Below are 21581 nucleotides of genomic sequence, written 5' to 3'. Positions count from 1 at the left end.
TCTGAAATTGCGGAAAGAGGGGGAATCTCTACATATATGCTCTTATCTATACTCGTTTGAGTGTATGGAACTGTAAACAGATCCAGTTCTGATTTGACGCATTCTTCCGATAGACTGTGGACAAAAGACATGTTTAAAAGATGTATCCTAAGGCTCTATTTGTCTTTCTTTGAGACTTTCTTTTTGCAGGTTTTTTCTTGTGCTGCTTCCTTCTCCGAGTGTTTCCACGATATGTTGGAGAATGAGCGATTCTTCGTTTTTTGTTAGCCACGGATCTTCGTCGCCCTGGTGGACACATGCTGTTTCTTCTTTTACCCCCCCTCCTCGCAATTACCATGAGACCCGAACCCTCCTGATGCTCATGGCTAGCTGCCCGGTTCATAACATTGGTGAACACGTCACTAACAATATTTTTAGCCGCTGATTTCAAGTGGGGTCTGGCTATAGCAAAGCCTCTCTTAAGCAGGGGTACGGCCATTCTAAAGAGACCACGAAAGAGTCCTCCTAGACCGGCACCATACATTGTGGGGGCTCCTACAAAACCGGGCAAGCCGTTCCCGGCTTGCGTCTTGTAATAATCCACATAGGCGCTAGGATCTACATAACCCCTCGAGGTAGCCATTTTAATAATGTACACACTGTTTCAGGGGTCGAAAATGTAGTTTGACAATAACTTTACCGAAGCGGAAGGGTACGTTGATATTCTGATCCGATTTTACTTCGATCGTGATGTTGTCAAAGTGGGTCTTTGAGACTGGTACGTAGTGTGGCTTGTCATAAGTAATTGTGACCATGTCATTGCTTTTACCTTTAATAAGTACATTTCTCAAAAGGGGGACATAACTATCCCCGACCCTCTGGTGGGTTATGATATCCGTATACACATAAAGAGTGTAAAAGCCGCCCCTGATGTCAGCCGGGAAGGGGGCCACCACTTCTGAGAACCTGCTCTCTGTGTCAGAATAGAACCCTAATATACGCCCCAGTTGGCCGCTGGTTTGAATGCTAATACCTGGTTTTGACACCTTGTACACTCTGTTTTTAATAGGGTTGTAATATAGCTTGATGTTGGGGGTGCCTTCTGAGAACTGTTTATGCATCTCATCTAATATTTTATCCACATTGTCATAATAACCTCCTTGTATCGTGAATGTCCATTGACTCTTTTTAACATCATCAAAAATGGCGAAGGTGGCATCCTTATCTTGTAAAACAGCCCAAGTGTAAGGATACTGTATTTCCGCCAACCCCACTTCCCACGACCCCCTTAGATCTATAGATTTTCCAAATTGTACCGTGTAACTGGATATTTCATTTTTAGGATATATATCGAGAGAGGCGTTACTGGGTAGAGTCACGTAGAAGCCTCCTGATTCCATCTTGAGTATCGAAAGTAATGCCACCAACACACCCGCGGGCATGTTGTTATAAGGATTGAATATCGCAAACCTGTTGTTCCGGGACCCAACTATTGAACTTTTCAGGCCATCCAAGCCATTTCACCAACACATATTTTTTCCGGTTCTGGGTTTTTTCAGCTAATATCTTTTCAACTCTGTATACACTGTCTTTACCCACAATAATTTTTTGTAACTGGGCTTCGTAAAACGTTCCTTCTATATCCTCCCCGTCATAGTCTTTTAACCGGTACACGGGGGGGTCTCTAGCCAACTGTTCGGTAACTGTAAAATATTCGTCAGAAAATGTTTGTTCATAACCTTTGGCAAAAGTACTCCTTAGCTTTGAAACGCGAACCACATCACCGATGTTGAACTTATAAGTAGTTTTTCCCTTCTTAATAAATGGTCCGTATAAATTTTTATAGACCTTAAAAGAATTACTTTGATCAACATCTATAGGCTTCATTTTAATACTGGTGTGATACCCTTGGTTGTAAGCATCGATAAAATCCTGAACTTTATCAAAATACTTGAACGTGTTGACCACTGTAAAATATCTCCACATTTTGGTTTTATGGTGCGGTTAAACCTCTCCACTACCGATGCCTTAAGCTCATTACCGGTGGTGAAATGATGTATTTTGTGTCTCTTCAGTAGATTCTGAAATTCTCTGTTGAGAAACTCTTTTCCTTTATCAGTCTGCAGTTTTTTAGGACATCGACCCTGGGACAATATATCCTCAAAGGCCCTTGTCACCGCCCGACCTGTTTTATTATGTAGAATGCGAGCCCAGGCATATTTTGATAACACATCGATACACATCAACATAAATTTGTGACCATTGTTATGTTTTGATAAATTTGACATATCGACTAGATCCATTTGCCATTGTGAGTCTATGTCAGTTGCATATACACGGTTTCTTTTAAAGTTAACCCTGAGAGGTTTATGTAAGGTATAGGCGTCTTGTTCCCGTAACCATTCTGAAACAACCACATCATTAGCCTTCACTCTGGCCTCCGCGAGTCTTCTTTGAAAACCCTTCTTACCCGCCAAACCCCCAATCTTGGCTGGGTTGTAGTATAGTTCATGCATTTGGGGAGCTTGCCGAGTCATTCTGTCAAATAACAACACAGACCCACATTATGCGCAAAGTTTTTATACAAGGTTTTTTATTCAACTTCAGGAGAGCAGATACCCCTTTTAGACATTTGAGAAAAGTATAACATACACAACAATTGTTTCTACGGTCCAGACAAAAAGAAATCAGATGATTGGTTACTTGATCTATATCAACAAATACCTGTTTCTTTATCTTGTAGGCACACACCTCAGTTACATATGTAAATAAAACAACAATATGGCCTATTTTAAAAGTAAACAGAGGTGTATTAAACATGCTCAGTAAAAGGTCATACAGATGTTGATGAAATGGCCTAATATCATTCTTGGCCCCCTTGAGCGCTTCATCCCAGTGTTCGTACCCCCCGGTCTTTGTTACAGCAGCCATTAACTTTTCCAGGTTTGAAAGTTGATCCTCATCGATGGTTAAATCTGTAGAGAAAAGGCTCGCATTGGCTACTTTTCTGTCAAGCACATGGTGTAATAGCGCTCTCAGGTTAGCTGCAGAGTGTTGATGACAGAACCAGTTGCAGAAGCAGTCCAGAACATTCCCCATGTTCAAAGTCCCTTAGTTCAGGTCAGAGTCTGAATCAGTGGCGTAGATGTCGAATTCTTCGTCGCTGCCCCCAGCTTTAACTTCTTTACGGAAGAAATAAGCTTTTAGCTTGCCAGCGGTTTTTCTACTCGGCTCATCCAGGTCATTGAGCAGCTGACCAAGTTTCTCTATTATAAACGGCTCCATTTTCAGCTCCAGCAAAATCTCATCTATGATTTTCTGGACTTGTCCCGCAGTGACATGTATGTGGGAGTAAGACAGCGCCTTGATTAGTGCCGGTTTCAGCCACAGTTTGTTCAGTCTTCTGTAAAACACGTTGAAATAGAACAGGAAATAGTAATGGTCTGGTTCAAACAAACAACTGTGTCTCAACTGACTGGGGTGATTCACTTCACACCCCCGACAGACTTCTTTCAGAGCTCGGTCGATGAGAGCACTCAGAATATACACCAGGGTGCTTTTAACCACTTTTAACCTGCTTACTTGGTCACATACCCCGGGCATAAATCCTGCGTCTTCATCACGCCCCCGGGACAGTCCGATGCTCATTGGGTCGCCTGTTGGTTTGTGGGGTGTTTCTACATCCATTGGACTGACCCCCTCCTGAGACGCACAGACGGTAGACAGTTCGGCAAAATCGAGGCCCTCCATGAGCTCCAGAGGCTGGGGATCCCCGAGACTCATTTGGACATCCATCGCACCGCATGTTGTTTCGTCCTGAGGGACCGGGGTCTGAGGTCTTGGAGGGTAACCGCAGTCAGAGGGTTCCGGAGTGTATACAAAATCTGGGGAATAGAACCAGGGGTGATCCCGGGTTTGAAGAGGCCTGTAGAGCCTGTCGACGTCCGCAGCTTTCGGGTAAGACATTCTCTTTAATTTTAAACCATGAATGAATTGTTGTGCCTTTTATCCTATCTCTTCACTACGTCACGACACACCGCCCTCTTAGAAGAGAGTAGCCCCTGAGCCGTCAGACCCCCCTCCAAAACCCCACACGTCGTCTGTTTTATCATCGTCGTCGTCCTTCAAGGGGGATATATAATCCATAATCCAGCATATTCTCCTTCTAACCGAATCCAGTTGCGAACATTTGGTCAAGATGTCAAAACCGTCATTTATACAGGTTATGACCTCTTTCAAGAACGGCCAGTCCACGGCGTCAAACATAATTTCAGTAACCTGTTTTTCTGGATCCTCCACACCCCCTTCAATAGGGTTTGAAATCAGGGTACTGCTAAACAAAACCTTACGATCTGTAGTTAGAGATAGACTCTTCACCACTCTACCGTAGTTCTGCAAGCTTTCCCATTCACACCTTTCAAAACCCTGAGTCGGAGACTCCGTTTCGCATTCTCTTGGACCCTCTTGCAAGCCTTCTAGAGTCTTATCCACAAGCCCCAGATCTCTCCAGGCCATCACCTTCAACCAGTCCTCATAAGAGTATTCAATTACCATCTCAAAAGGTTCCAACGTACCCTCCTTCTCTCCCAAAGCAAAAAGCTCCACTCCAACATAGCTGGGGTCCCTTTTAAAGCGGTAACCCCGTCGAGCCCCCCAGAACAACACCCAGGAGCGTTCAATCTTCAAATTGGTGAGTACAGGAACCCTTGCCCGGGATTGTTTCTTGCGGGGTTTCATGTTGATGTCGCTGGACATGTTGAAGAAGCGGGATGTTTCAGATGCTGAGAATTAAAGAGGTATTGCCTAAAAGCAGCGCGGGTTCTTAAATAGAGAGGAGAGTTTCGGGGCGTTGCCTTCAGAGGGGTGGGGGTATTTATGGGTGGCCTTGTTGTTCAGGGTTTTATGGGTGTACACTTTCTGACGGATATGACGTAGGAATAATTAAGGAAATAACTCTACCTAAAATCACGCCCCCCAATTAGGAATATTAATAAGCTTAGGGCATACGTCATAACAAAATAGGCCGCGCCCAAAAAACCCTACTATCTACTCATGCGCTCTCTCTGGTTGGTTCCCTAATTGAGTTAGAAAGCAGTCATTCACCATCTCAACCATTTCTATTTCTGCTTCTGTAGTCCCAACCGGGCTTTCCCAGTCTATGTTTGGGAAATTAAAATCCCCTTATAACAGCCACATCCTTGCTACATGCAGTCCTGATTACATTGTACAATTAATCATCTTGCTGAATATCTGAGTTGGGTGGTCTGTAACACACTCCTACCACTAATCCTCCAGATCTTTTATTCAAAAGTTTAACCCACAAAGATTCTGTCTCATTACTAGGATCTAATATGATTTCTTCTGCCTCAATGTCATTTCTGACATATAATATTACCCCACCACCTCTTTGATTTTGCCTGTCTGTCCTAAACTGTGTGTATCCTTTCAACTTGTATGCATCCCCATCATTTTCTCCAAGCCATGTTTCTGTCACTCATGTTTCTGTTTCTGTCAACACCTGCTGTACTGTGGCTTCTAGGTCTAACATCTTATTCCTTATACTCCTGGCATTGAGGTACAAACATTTCAGGACTTTCCTACTAGCAGTTTACCTTTGTATTCTTTCCTTAGTGGTACCTCTCCCATTGTCAGAGCTCCCTGCCCCCCTGGTCCCTAGTTTAAAAGATTCTCAACTACTCTGCATATACGCCCTCCCATTCACTTTGTATTGGATTTATTTTTCCATATTAAAATCTGTTAAACCCAGACTGGAGTGTGTACTTTATACTCTTGTAACAGGCAGTTACTAGCACTGTGGTAGCTTATTTATTTTATTTTAAATTTTGTATATATTTTTTAATCATATCCTTCTATTGTCTAGAGCAGTGGTGGGGAGCCCTGGTCCTGAACCAAGTAAGCACCGTTTCCAGGCTGTTAGCCCGAGGTAATGTAAAGAGAGCTACATAAGACTGACTACAGCCCTCAAGGAGGAGGGTTGCCAACCACATGTCTAAGCAAAGACAATGACAAATCATCATAAACACCTCAATCCAAACCATATAAAATGTTCAGCACCACACATTTGGTATGTATTACATACATTCCTACTACTTGTATATCACATCTTATCCAATCTGCCTACATGAAATTTTACTTGGCAGATATCTGCCAAGGCCAGATTAGTCATGATTGATGGAACTAATAGGGTGGCTGGGCCTTTCAAAACACCATACTATGTATCAATGGTTATAAACAAGTTAATAAAAAAACTTTACAATTAAGTGGTATAATTTAACATAAATAGCCTTTATGAATTGTAGGAAGCAAGCTGTACTGTGTTCCGAACTCTTCCATAGTCAGTGAAATTATTAAAGATTGTATAGCGATCGAATGCAACACACCACCATGAAGGTCTGTACAGAACTGAAATGTCTGGTCACACTGAAGCGAAGTGTGAATCATGTCATGTCAGATTGTGTTTCAAGTGATCCTACAGCTGGCAAAGTCTTATTGTATGATTCTGAATATCACAGTGCAGTGTAGAGTTTTGCCATTGGCTGTGAAGCTGTTTTAAACTTTGTGACTGTACTATAGTGAACTCCTGGACTACTTCAGTCTATGTGACAAAAGTTAAAGACCCCTGTTATTAAGGTTGTTCTTTGCCACCACATTATCTACATTTGGAGCCCTGCAGTACACTCCTTTAAATAGGCTCTCTCTTGTTTTTCTTGTTCTTAACGTCTTTCATTCTCTCACAATCATCCATGTCTCTTTGCCCGTGACTCTCTCTGTAATTCTCATTCTCTTTCTCCCTTTCTCACTCTCGTATTCTTGTATTTTCTCTTCATCTGTGACTCACTTCCCCCCCATTTATTTTTCTATGTCAGCCTCTGTCTACTGTTTTTAATAGTTTTCCATCTCTGTGGTGCAGTGCAGTGTAGTGTGTGTAGCAGTGTGGTGATGGGCTCAGTCTTGGTTTCCTGTCTGCAGTGGCTCTCAGCCCATAATCACAGTCCCCGTCTGCCTGCCCCTGTGCTGACTGACAGCTCCCTCTCTGACACAATTACCACTGTTACTGGTGGGGGATGTATGGCAAATACACCAGAGAGAACCCAGAAACCACGCACATACATCAACTACAGAAACATTAGGTTTCCCTACAGTTGTGTGCATCTATCTGCACAATATCAAACTAAGTATAGCTTTCATTTAATGGAAGGCCAAGTGGTATAGTTTTTTTTTTTTTGTCTTAACTCCCTAAGGACTTGCAGGGGGGATTTCCAGAGGAAAAACGGCATCAAGTTTACTGCTATAGGCTGATGATCGTTGTATTGATATTGGAGTAAACAGTTAAAGAATATTAAGAGATTAATTTACAGCACTATAGCAGAAAGAGTAGCACAATATATGTATTTGTTTAAGAAATTATGTGGATTAAAATACTATTCTCAAATAATGTAACAGCGTATCAATAGCACGTACACACTGTCTGTAACCTTGGAATATATTCCTTAACTACAGCACCCTCACCCAGTAAATGTGTATAGTGGTGTTGTACTGTATCACAATATGCCACAAGTGGGCCACCCAGTGAGACTGTAAAGCCAGGAATTCCTGACATTCTAGATCTGCTGCGTGTCTAGCCCACCACAGCTGCAGATCTGCCCTCCAGATGTTCCCCTCACTTGCTCTGCGTTATTCCAACTGTCGAAATATGGACAGCCGGACAAGAGCTGCTGGAGTCAGTGTTAGAATAGTGTGAAAAGTTGCATGTGACCTCACAGAGGCTCCTGCAAACCACAGGATCAGCCAGAGGAGGAATGATACACATTTATTTTTAGCAGTATTGTAAATTTAGGAGCGTTTTTTATCTAGAGAATTTTGACACAGATTAGGGGATGAACTACAGCTTCAACAACTCTACTACTGCTGCCAAGTCACGGTCAGTACTGCACTGTATTGCGGCAGAGTCACTGATTGTTCCATTTAAAGGTCAGAGCACAAGGAGACTCTGTAAAATACAGTACAGCTAGTGGCTCAGAAAGACACTATACCACGACAAAACCAAATACCAAGATAGGGGTGAAACCTCTGCATGCCCTATTACTGTGCAGATAATTACAACACCTCTATATCACTGAGCTGATTATTAGCATTTCCCATAATTGGAAATTATGTCACCTTGTTGTTAACCATATAGTTCAGACAAAGGTCCAGACACCCAGCATCTCCCTTCTTCTCTTTCAGATTTGAGAAGCTATCCTTTGCTTTTGGTTTGATTTTCACCTTTGCGAGTTAGACAAGTTACACATAGGGAGATGTCAGTGTGTATCTGGGTCAGAGAGCAGCCTCAGGTAGGGCTGGTCCCCTTCACTGGGCTCAGCGTGCACTCTCTGGCCTGGCTTTCCTGCTGGGGGGAACAGAGGAAGTGGGTGGATGGGGGAATTGTTTGAGTGTTGCGCACAGGCATTCTGCAGCATGGTGTTCATTTCTGTTGCCAAGTACTGCGGGGGGAAATAAACACACAACCAATGTCTTGCAACTGACTGGTTAAACCCCCAGCACACAGTTAAAGACTCAAGCACTGTTCAGAAGGCTCCTATAAAAGCAGTGTGAAACAATTACATTTGCTACCTGGCAGCTCCCCAGCCAGCAGTGAAATCATTGGAACAAACCTGGCAGAGAACTGCAGAAAAATAAATAATGCCACTGAAATGCTTCAGCAATGAAAGCAGTAAACTTTGTGAAAGCAGGACAACTCTAGCACACTGGCTTCACTTCATACAGCCTTTTCACTATCAGTACACTCATTCACAACTATTTAAAATGATCTGCCCTTGTCCTGCACAGCACTGCACTGTATAGCCTGCCCATATTATCAAGTACTTTCAATTGTATCCAACCATGTACATGTTGTCGAGCCCTGCCCAGTCCTGCCATCTCCATACTGTCAGCACATCCCAGCACTGCTCACTCTTGTCTGCACTGAAGATACTTATGTCTTGGTGTTTTAAAATACTTGTCTGACTGCATCAACCTGACTTTGTTCACATGCTTTCACATCATTAATAAAGATGTTATCCTTATGGTTAGCCCTGCCATGTGTGTGAAGTCTGTAGCTGATGCTCAGACACACACAGAATCGCATGCAGTGTCTGTGTGGTGCAGAGAAAAAATAATAATAAAAAAAAATAACACATCAGTACTGCAAGTTTTCCGCAAGGGCAGAGCTGTGATATTCTCTTTAATGCTCACAAGCTGTTCATATGTAAAAGCTGGACATTACCTCATGCAGTTATTAATTACTGCTCCTTTTGAGTTTTTAGTTGTCTTTTTTTTATTTTATTTTTTACATGACATCAAAGTCAGTTTGTTTTCTCCTTTTAAAAATTACAATGATGTCCCACAGTGGCTGGGTAGCCCCGATGTCAGTAATAATTTAAACCCTAACCAACTACCACATGAAAAGCCTTCAAGTACAGTAAGTTTGACACACCACTCAAACCCCTCCCCCAAGGCAAACATGCATGTGGGGACACTCTAGGCACAGGGACACAAACACACTTACGTCCTTCTCCTTAGTCACATATCCAGACACTGCACAGACAAATCATATAAACAAATAATATATAAAACCTGTCAATTTCTTTTTATCTATATGTTACATTGTTTTTAGAGGGTTAAACATTCTACCCTTCAGCTCAGGACACTTAACCATAGCAGCTGTCATCTACAAGTCAATTAACCAGGTCATTAAAAGTGAAATAAGTCAATGGGACTTTGAGTCAAGGTCTATAATGGACTATGGTATGGAATTCCACTGAATCACTGCCTCGCCTGTCCTAAACCATATCTGGAACGAGGGCAGCTGTGAGGTACAATATTCCAAACTCACCAAATCCAAAGGCAGCAGGGGCGGGCATAGGAGCCGATTGGACGGTGGTGGAGGTGTAGAGTCCTGTGATGAGCAATCCATCGAAGTAGGTGCTGGTGGAGATTGTCACTGTGTGTGTGTGTGTGTGTGTGAGAGAGAGAGAGAGAGAGAGAGAAAAGGGGAGTGAATTGGTTTTCTGAGAAAAAAGATTGAGATGTTTAGTATATTAAGAGAAAGAGAGAGTGTACTGTATGCACTTAGACAGAGAAAGAGAGAGACATTGAGTGTACTAAGAGAGAGCGAGATGGGGAGATAAAACAATTGGAATATTGTACAGAAAGAAAGAATATACACCGTAAGAAAGAGAGACTACAGATAAACCTGACACACAGGCAAACTGAATGCAAGCTTTACAATAGCCATACAAACAACTCTACAAACACAGAGACTACCACAAATGTAAGTCGCCCTGGATAAGAGCATCAGCTAAATGACAAAAATAATAATAATAATAAAAATGAGCCATTGCATCTCCCAAGTACACACATGCACAGTACTTGCTACTGCTACAATACTTATTCAATAGCACTGAACAATTAGAGGCATAGCTTTTATACAGAGGGTAATGGGGGACCTAAAACAAGTTGCCTCAGCTCTGTAGTTAGTGCTGACTGACTGATACACTAAGTGGCTTAAGCTGACTGACTGATATACTGACTAACTGACACACTGACTGACTGACTGATCCACTCATTGACTGTCTGACTCTCTGGGATCCTTGAATAGGAAATGTCTGGATGAGATTTTGGGATGGAAGATTTAGCAAGCCGACTCCAGAGGTCAAGGTGATGCCAGCACACAGATCATCTCCGCTTCAACTGCTCTGCTGTTCTGTTGTTCTGAATGAGGGAGGCTAACTGTGTAAGCATGCTCTGCTCAGTGTAGCAACAATACTCTTCCCAATCCCCCCATTCATCATGCATCACCTACCCCTCTGGGGAGGTGTATCTTAGAAGCAGTGTTTATCTTGATTATGTAATTTATGTAGCCTGCTGGTAATGAGCGCAGTGGGCAGGTGCTAACAAGACAGCATCGTGCTGTGATTAAATTCCAGCAACAGGCCATCCAATCCCCTGGGGCTCAGAAACAGGTGTGTGAACAGATGTTGGGCTGCACAGGGTGGGCAGGCAGTTGCAGACTATGCCAGCATACAAGTGCCATCCAAATAAGAATGAGGAATCCACCCAGAGAAGCAGAGAAGTTTCCCTTGCTGCTGTCGCACAGTATGGCTTGGCTGTGATTACAGGTGAGCAACACAGCCAGAGGATCTCAAGGCCACAGAAGAGCTCGCGGTCAAGCAGAGCAGGTCTAATCACTGAACAATGATGATTCTGACTGTGTTGACTTACCAGGGTGCAATTATGGTCACAGGGAACTTGAGTCATAGATAGACAGACAGACAGGAAGATAGTGGTAAAGGAGGTGAACATGAACATGAAATTCAGTGTCAGAAATTCACATATTATAATCAATTCAGCCTATGAAGGTGTTCATATGATGTGCAAGAATGTTAAGTAGCGGTGACTTGATTTCCTTTTTTGTTTCTGTGTGCATAAGCATATGTGTTCAGATCATCTTTAAAGTGCAATCCGCTGGAGTCGAGGTGGAGGGTCAAATGGACAGAGAGATAAATAGACATACATATATAGGGAAACAGAAATACAAAAACACACAAAATTAGACTTAATGAGATTGCAGTAGAGAATCATTGCCTGTAAAGTGCATGTCGTGTGGATAGGCATTTATGCCCTGTTTCCACTGGCGGACGCGTCCGTATTTTGTGGACGGTTAAATACCTGGTGCTAGACGTGTCCGTAAGCGTCCGTCACGCCCATTAAGGAAATGATTCGCTTTCAGAAGCAGAGATGTGTGCTAGACTTGTAGACAGACAGAGAAGAGATCAGCTACATTGTGTCGGAAGATATAATCTCAAGTGCCGTGTGCGATCACGAAGAAATTGCAGTTTTATTAGCAGCATGGAGTGAAATCCACGTACAGAAACAATGACTGCTTACAGTTAATATCCGAGTGCATTAAACACTTGGATTTCACAGGACCGGTGCAGTGCCGTGACTAGTTAAAATAAACTGAAGGATAATAATCGGATCGTAGCAGCCGATTTTATTAATATTTTATGAATAAATGGACGGTGTTTCAGGTCTTTTTTCTGAATAGTGTGCAGGGACAATCCGCAGAGACAATCAGTATGAAGGCGAACACGATTCAGTTAACGTGTCCCCATTTACAAGTTAAATTAATTAATAAATAAATACAGCAGATCTGGGTTTCCCTCTAAAACATTACGGACTGGTTTAATAAATGCGTCCATGAGTCCATTGTATCTGGATGATTAATGATGAAACGTGTGTATTTTGTTTCAACTGTAACTTACCCTGGTTAAGGACGTCTGTTAAGTAAATTATAAATAATTCAGCAAAAAGTATTGTTTGCAGTCACAAATCTGCATAAAGAGTAACAAGTTAAGGGAGTAACGCTGTGCAGTTTAAAATACATATATACTAGCACAAATGATGACGATAATAATAACAAAACATATTTGCGATTTATTATTATTGTTGCACATGGAAAAGTTTTCTTACAGTAACGTAATACTTGTCTGAATATAATGTTGTCTACACGTTTAGCTCTTCCTAATATCTATTAACAGAAACGTGTATTTATTACGCTGTTTACAATCACGTAAAGCAGAAAAAATAAAATAGACACAAAAGTCCTCTCCACGTCAGGCTGTGTGGCTCGTAGTGTTGTTCTCTGTCTCTGTTTTTAAAACGAAACACAAACCAAACCCACAGTCGCTGCTCCTCCCATCAGAGGGACGGACTTCACAGCGGCCTGGTTTTACAGAAAAAGCTCTGGGACGCGTCCAGCACGACATGGCACGACACGGACGCTTTAACCAGTGGAACCGAGGCATTGGTGTGTTTGCTGTGTCAGTGTGTTGTACTCCACATGGACTGTAAGTACAGCTGTAGCAGCAGTAGTGATCTCCAGGGATTCCTTCTGTACTCAGCTTTAACCTTTTCCAACCCACCCCACCCTGCCAGTCAGATGGTACAGTGTGGCCCCACTTCACTGCCTGTCTACTGCTGACTGACTTTAACTGACAAACAATAGCTGCAACCAACACTCACTACTGATGAACAGTGTTTGGCATTGAGTCAGTGAGACGCACCACACAGCTCAGCACAGAAAAGCACAGAGCAGACAGAAATCAACGGAGAAATGTAACATTCCCACCATCAGAAGCACATTTACACATTGCATATATACAGGGATGGGCATTTTAAGTGTGAATATTTGAAAAAACTATTCCAGTTCTGGTGCGGAGCAAGGGGGGGTTGATGTGCTAGCGGTACCATGTGACAGCTTGGCGGAAGGGGGTTACCAGCTAGGTTGACCAGATTTTCAAAAGTAGAAAACATATTAAATTTCTTACAAATATGGTATTTGTTAAAAAAATATATAAAAAGTGTTAATTTCCAGATATGTACTGCTGTTTCATCTAGTTTCATTTCTTTTTTGAACAGCATTTTACAAAAATAACATATCTCCCTGTATCATGATCCTGATTAACATTTACCATAAGTTAAGTATCCTAGATATTTTCTATTATTATTTCACATGTAATAAAACTGTATTACAAGTGCATGTTTGTGTTGCTCAAATCTTTCCTTTGTATAGGCCTATATAGCCATGTATTGTAGCATATCAGTATGAAATATACAGTCCCAGCCTAGCTAACTGATTGCAACTAACTTGGCAGAACATATTCTTAAGAACAACTAATACATATACTATTAAATACTATTAAGAATATGTTCTGCCAAGCTAGTTGCAATCAGTTAGCTAGGCAAATTTTGAATATGCCAACGACACTCTGAGATCCATAACTTACTAAACCAATTCAGTGTTATTTTTTCCTGGATACCCTCCTCATTAACTTAATCTAGTACAACAAGTGTTTGCTAAATAAATTAATCACACATCTGTAACATCGTGTGCAGCATCAACTTTTTTTTGTATGGGATGCCTTTAAAAATATACCTTGTCCTGACACCGTTGTCAATGGATCAGGTTGTGGTTGTATGAACCACACATTTTTTATTTATTTTTGAAGTCGATAAATTTAAGAAACATCTGCCTATCATTTGTCGAATTCGCATTGATTTCGCGGGAAACTGGAAGTCCCTGTGGACACACAAAGTGCCTTTTGTTTATCTTGTCACCCAGAAAACCATCTATAATAGCATTACCGTATTACATATTACTACCGTTTGTAGTTACCTGTAATGGGGGTTTACCAATATTATACAAATAATCACTTCTTGATGCATTTTTAGATTTAATTTAGACAAAGGTTTTTCATGTTTTTAAATACACATACACTTTTTTTTAATCTCGCTGAATTCTATTACTCTGAGAAATATTCGAATACTTACGTCCCTTCAAATATTTGAATATTTTAATACTCATGCCTATCCCTAATATATATTATATATATACAGCTCTGGAAAAAATTAAGAGACCACTTAACATTGATTTCTGAACTTGGAGTGGAGCTGTATATATATATATATATACACTACCGGTCAAAATTTTTAGAACACCCCCATTGAAATAGTATAAAGGTAAGTGGTAAACGACAGTGGCTCATTGAGGACATGAAAAAAAAATTGGTTATTTTGTGATCACGACATAAGGAGTTGTTACACCGATCAGCCATAACATTATGACCACCTGCTTAATATTGTGTAGGTCCCCCTTTTGCCGCCAAAACAGCCCTGACCCATCGAGGCATGGACTCCACTAGATCTCTGAAGGTGTGCTGTGGTATCTGGCACCAAGACGTTAGCAGCAGATCCTTTCAGTCCTGTAAGTTGCGAGGTGGTGCCTCCATGGATCGGACTTGTTTGTCCAGCACATCCCACAGATGCTCGATTGGATTGAGATCTGGGGAATTTGGAGGCCAAGTCAACACCTTGAACTCGTCGTTGTGTTCCTCAAACCATTCCTGAACCATTTTTGCTTTGTGGCAGGGCACATTATCCTGCTGAAAGAGGCCAGTGCCATCAGGGAATACCGTTTCCATGAAAGGGTGTTCATGGTCTGCAACAATGCTTAGGTAGGTGGTACGTGTCAAAGTAACATCCACATGAATGGCAGGACCTAAGGTTTCCCAGCAGAACATTGCCCAAAGCATCACACTGCCTCCACCGACTTGCCTTCTTCCCATAGTGCATCCTGGTGCCATGTGTTCTCCAGGTAAGCGACTCACACGCACTCAGCCATCCACGTGATGTAAAAGAAAGTGTGATTCATCAGACCAGGCCACCTTCTTCCATTGCTCCGTGGTCCAGTTCTAATGCTCACGTGCCCATTGTAGGTGCTTTCGGCAGGGGACAGGGGTCAGCATAGGCACCCTGACTGGTCTGCAGCTATGTAGCCCCATATGCAACAAACTGTGATGCACTGTGTGTTCTGACACCTTTCTATCAGAACCAGTATTAACTTTTTCAGCATTTTGAGCTATAGTAGCTCGTCTGTTGGATCACACCACACGGGCCAGCCTTCGTTCCCCACATGCAACATTGAGCCTTGGCCGCCCATGACCCTGTCGCCGGTTCACCATCTTCCTTCCTTGGACCACTTTTGATAGGTACTGACCCCTGCAGACCGAGAACACCCCACAAGAGCTGCAGTTTTGGAGATGCTCTGACCCAGTACTCTAGCCATCACAATTTGGCCCTTGTCAAAGTTGCTCAGATCCTTACGCTTGCCCATTTTTCCTGCTTCTAACACATCAACTTTGAGGACAAAATGTTCACTTGCTGCCTTATATATCCCACCCACTGACACATGCCATGATAACGAGATTATCAGTGTTATTCACTTCACCTTCAGTGGTCATAATGTTATGGCTGATCGGTGTGTGTGTATATATATATATATATATATATATATATATACATATATATACACACACATATACGTATATATATATATATATATATATATATACACTCACCTAAAGGATTATTAGGAACACCTGTTCAATTTCTCATTAATGCAATTATCTAACCAACCAATCACATGGCAGTTGCTTCAATGCATTTAGGGGTGTGGTCCTGGTCAAGACAATCTCCTGAACTCCAAACTGAATGTCTGAATGGGAAAGAAAGGTGATTTAAGCAATTTTGAGCATGGCATGGTTGTTGGTGCCAGACGGGCCGGTCTGAGTATTTCACAATCTGCTCAGTTACTGGGATTTTCACGCACAACCATTTCTAGGGTTTACAAAGAATGGTGTGAAAAGGGAAAAACATCCAGTATGCGGCAGTCCTGTGGGCGAAAATCCCTTGTTGATGCTAGAGGTCAGAGGAGAATGGGCCGACTGATTCAAGCTGATAGAAGAGCAACTTTGACTGAAATAACCACTCGTTACAACCGAGGTATGCAGCAAAGCATCTGTGAAGCCACAACACGTACAACCTTGAGGCGGATGGGCTACAACAGCAGAAGACCCCACCGGGTACCACTCATCTCCACTACAAATAGGAAAAAGAGGCTACAATTTGCACAAGCTCACCAAAATTGGACAGTTGAAGACTGGAAAAATGTTGCCTGGTCTGATGAGTCTCGATTTCTGTTGAGACATTCAGATGGTAGAGTCAGAATTTGGCGTAAACAGAATGAGAACATGGATCCATCATGCCTCGTTACCACTGTGCAGGCTGGTGGTGGTGGTGTAATGGTGTGGGGGATGTTTTCTTGGCACACTTTAGGCCCCTTAGTGCCAATTGGGCATCGTTTAAATGCCACGGCCTACCTGAGCATTGTTTCTGACCATGTCCATCCCTTTATGACCACCATGTACCCATCCTCTGATGGCTACTTCCAGCAGGATAATGCACAATGTCACAAAGGTCGAATCATTTCAAATTGGTTTCTTGAACATGACAATGAGTTCACTGTACTAAACTGGCCCCCACAGTCACCAGATCTCAACCCAATAGAGCATCTTTGGGATGTGGTGGAACGGGAGCTTCGTGCCCTGGATGTGCATCCCACAAATCTCCATCAACTGCAAGATGCTATCCTATCAATATGGGCCAACATTTCTAAAGAATGCTTTCAGCACCTTGTTGAATCAATGCCACGTAGAATTAAGGCAGTTCTGAAGGCGAAAGGGGGTCAAACACAGTATTAGTATGGTGTTCCTAATAATCCTTTAGGTGAGTGTATATACACACACATATATACATGAGAGAGAGATGATGTATTTACATATGTATGCATTGAATTAAATAGTGTTATTATCCACCCACTCTTGGTAAAAAATACAGAGACAGAATGCATGAGACCTTTGGAGAGTATAGGGGAAACCAAATGTGTCTCTGGTGGGAGTAAGTGCTGTGTTTGGTATGAGTGTGAATTTGTGAGGGAGTGGAAGTGCATCTTTGAGTGAAAGTGTTTGAGTGTACATGTGCTGTGTTTTCATGAACAGGAAGGCAAGGGGTTCCCTTGGCATTGTTTCTGGAGTCTGAAGATGGGTGTTGCTGACAGCTACTATGGACAGGCTCTGAACTGTCTGTCTGTCTTTGAGGGTGTGGGAGGGTAATGTTGGTAAAGTCTACCCGAGTGTCTATGTGTGCATGTGAGTGTGAGTGTGTATGACTGTGAGTATGAGTATATCTGAGACTATGAATGTGTGAGTGTGTGTGTTTGGTGTGAGTGTGAATGATAGTGAACCATTTGTATTCTCCTCTGTCTCTCTCTCTCTCTCTCTCTCTCTCTCTCTCAATCACTCACTCACTCCATTCTCTCCCCTGCACTGAGCGCGCAGCCCTGTCTCCTGTAAGGACTTTTAAATCACTGGGTAAATAATTCAGCACTTCAGTTTAAGCTTAAAGTGAAAATTAACTCTCCGCTCTGGTATGTTCATGTTTTTCTTTCTTTTTTTTTTCACCAAATTAATCCATTCAGCTACTAGATCTGTAACTGTGCAAGTGTACACATGAAAAGCACAGCACAGGCAGTGGGATGTCTCTCTCAATCCACATCTGTCTATCAACAAAGTACACAATGTCAATGTCTCTCCATCTATCTATCTTTCTATCCAAGCATCACAAGGAACAGAACTTGGAGAACCCCAAACACACTCTCCATCTCTGCCTCTGTCACTCTGCCTTTACATCTATGTCATACAAACACATTTTCACTCCCTCCCTCTCCCTCTCTCGCACATGCACTCGGCTTCAAAGGTCTGCATGGTTTGGCTCAGTGTGAAGTAATTTCTAGTTGCAAACTATTTTGAGAGAGATGACATACTGTTCTGTGGAGTTCTGGGACCCCCCTCTCCTCTCCTCTCACTTTTGTGCCCTACTGTATTAGTTTACTCCAGTTAACAGTCCCATCCTCCTCTCCACTCCCCTGTTCTAATAGTTGGGGAGGTCTGTGCATCTGTGAGTGTGTGAATGTTTTTATGGCAGTATAACGTTTAGCAGCGATTTACAATTAAAACACCCGCCACCAATGAAACAGAGATGGAGTTAGCTTTCCTCCCTTTCTCTCCCTCTCTTCAATGTTACATTCCACATGACCTGCCTTAGTGAGGTTAACTTATCCCCCTGCTCTAACCATATCTCTCTCTCTCTCTCTCTCTCTCTCTCTCTCTCTCTCTCTCTCTCTCTCTCTCTCTCTCTCTCTCTCTCTCTCCTCTCTGAGAGGAAGGGGGGGAGGGGTACACACTGCCAAAAGACTGGAGGTGGGGGAGGAGGGTGGATAGGGGGGTAGTGGGGGGTTATCCATGGAGAAAACCCCCTGATCAATACAAATGCAAGATCTAAATTATTAACAGAGTAGTGATGTACTGGGAAGAACTAACACAGCTGTACAGCTCAATAATACACATAACTAATGGTATTTACACTGAGTAGCCCTCCGCAGTCAGGGATAAGCAATCTGCACAAGAGTGAGAGTGATGGAGGAGATGTGTTTTGAATGGATTTTTCTTTTTTTAATGTTATGTGAAACATGTATATTCTGTGATAATCATAATAATGTAAGCTATAATTCCAATGCAATGTGATGTGAATCATAGCTGATGGAGAAATGTTTCTCCCCCAAAACAGTCAGATAGGCAGGCAGGCTAGCAGACATCATTAACGCACTGAATTATACTTGACATTGTTCTGTCCTCTCATTGCTTTGCAGATAAGATACATCTGATGACTGCCTGTGAGTGTGTGTATGTGTGCAGCTCCCTCCCTCCCTCCCTCCCTCCCTCCACCCACTCCACACTACTACCCCCCAGCCCTCGCTATCTACCTCTCAGCCCCACCCCCCCACCCCCCAGGAGGCCTTACTTGCTGTTATGCTTCACAGCCGACCACCCCACCCCCCACCCCCTCCTCCTGCAATATTGATGGTGTGATTTGGTACAGCTCATTACCAACACACACAACCTTCTTTCCTGCTCAACTATTGATGAGCACAAACACACACACACACACGGCCTGCTAACCTATACCTTCAAACACTACATTGCAATTCTATGAAAAAATGAAGAAAAAAAAAACAGAAAAGCAAGATAACATATTTGCTCTCCTCTGCATGGTAGGTTCAGACAACCTTACTAGAGCAGGGAATTTAGGAAGACAGTTTAGAGAATGAGACCAAAATTATTTGTGCACTCAATAGATAAGTATGTCCTAAAGAGAACCCAATCTCTTTAGTCCAGAACAGAGGTGATCACAAAATACACGCTCTCAGAACCCTCAAAAATATCAAACCCAGAGAACAATTTCAAGATAAACCAGGAAACAAGGACTCTGGGAAATTAAAAGCGGGTTCAGAAAACTGAAGGCTCTACGGAGGTCTGGAACACACTGCCCCAGTCACTCTACTGCAGCAGATTTCCTGGGATCCTTTAGTAAGAAATGGATCACTGGATTCAGTGGATCACACACTAATTGATTGTTTAAGGAGCGGTTTGCACTTCCACTCTGCAGCCTTTTCCGTTGTGTTATTGTTCTGATGTATGAGCTACAAAGACACCAAACAAGAGAGTGAACAAGCCTTAATGGCAAATTGTTCACCTTCTTACATGGTTCTAATTTACATTACACTAATAATTGGGGGGGACAAAAAGGACAGAACACTCAACACAACAGAAAATATATTCATGAGTTTGGCTTCAGCTTCTGTCTGGGATTAAAACCAGTGCAGACTTCACAGACACGCCCAATGAAGCAAGCTCTGATTAGGGCTTAGAGAACACACTCAAATACACTAATTTGTGCAACACATGCACACACTATGAATACAACAAATCTAGCTTCAATTTGGGGAAGGGGGGCGAGGGTATTAATTCAACATGTAGGCTAAAGCTTAAGAAATAAACTAGTCTTGCTTCAGTAATTCAAAATCTGCTGAATAAGCATTGCTGGTCCTCTGCATAACCAGAGCAGCATCTCATACATGTAACACCCCAAGCTTCACAAGCAGTCCTGCAGGCCAGATTTGGGCACAATGAGAGAAGGAGAGACAGAACTCTTAAGCCAGAAACCCTGTACCCACACTACCAACAAGTACACTGCCTGTACTTAATTTATAATTAATATGTACAGCAATATATAACCTTCCATCATAACCATATTTTAATGTATTTATTTAATTAAAAAAAAAAATGTTTTTCTCACTCTTACTAGGGGGACAATGTGAAATGTGTATAACGTACACACACACACACACACACAGTTTATATATATTATACATCTGTATATATATATTATACATCTGTCAAAAGTGTCGGTGTCTTTTGTACTATTTTCCGAGATGCAGTTTGATATACAGTACTGTGCAAAAGTTTTAGGCAGGTGTGAAAATGCTGTAAAGTAAGAATGCTTTCAAAAATAGGCATGTTAATAGATTATATTTATCAATTAACTAAATGCAAAATGAGTGAACATAAGAAAAATCTACATAAAAACTATATAATTGGTGTGACCACCCTTTGCCAAAACAGCATAAATTCTTCTAGGTACACTTTCACAAAGTCAGGGATTTTGTAGACATAGTCAGGTGTATGATTAAACAATTATACCAAACAGGTTCTAATTATCATCAATTCAATATGTAGGTTGAAACACAATCATTAACTGAAACAGAAACAGCGGTGTAGGAGGAATAAAACTGGGTGAGGAACAGCCAAACTCAGCTAACAAGTTGAAGTTGCTGAAGACAGTTTACTGTCAAAAGTCATACACCACGGCAAGACTGAGCACAACAACAAGACAGAAGGTAGTTATACTGCATCAGCAAGGTCTCTACCAGGTAGAAATTTCAAGGCAGACAGGGGTTTCCAGATGTGCTGTACAAGTTCTTTTGAAGAAGCACAAAGAAACGGGCAACGTTGAGGACCGTAGAAGCAGTGGTCAGCTAAAGAAACTTACTGCAGCAGATGAAAGATTAATCATGTTTCCTTCCCTTCGCAATCGGAAGATGTCCAGCAGTGCCATCAGCTCAGAATTGTCAGAAAACAGTGGGACCCTGGTACACCCATCTACTGTCCAGAGAAGTCTGTTCATGGAATACTTATGGCCAAAAAGCCATACCTCCGACATGGAAACAAAGCCAAGCAACTCAA

At 42.2% G+C, this 21581-nt stretch overlaps 1 protein-coding gene across 1 annotated transcript in view; it reads right to left on the bottom strand.

Moving 5' to 3' along the window:
* Positions 1–21581, bottom strand: part of reln (reelin) — a 172695-nt gene that overhangs the window by 123895 nt on the left and 27219 nt on the right. Inside the window, exon 2 of the mRNA XM_066705548.1 lies at positions 9875–9982. Coding sequence (XP_066561645.1) covers positions 9875–9982 — 108 coding nt within the window. The remainder of the gene's footprint in view (positions 1–9874; positions 9983–21581) is intronic.

Source organism: Amia ocellicauda, chromosome 5 (genome assembly GCF_036373705.1).
Source record: "Amia ocellicauda isolate fAmiCal2 chromosome 5, fAmiCal2.hap1, whole genome shotgun sequence".
In the NCBI taxonomy this organism is placed as follows: domain Eukaryota; kingdom Metazoa; phylum Chordata; class Actinopteri; order Amiiformes; family Amiidae; genus Amia; species Amia ocellicauda.
The sequence above is the reverse complement of the archived record's forward strand: the minus strand, read 5'-3'. Positions and strand labels throughout refer to the sequence as shown.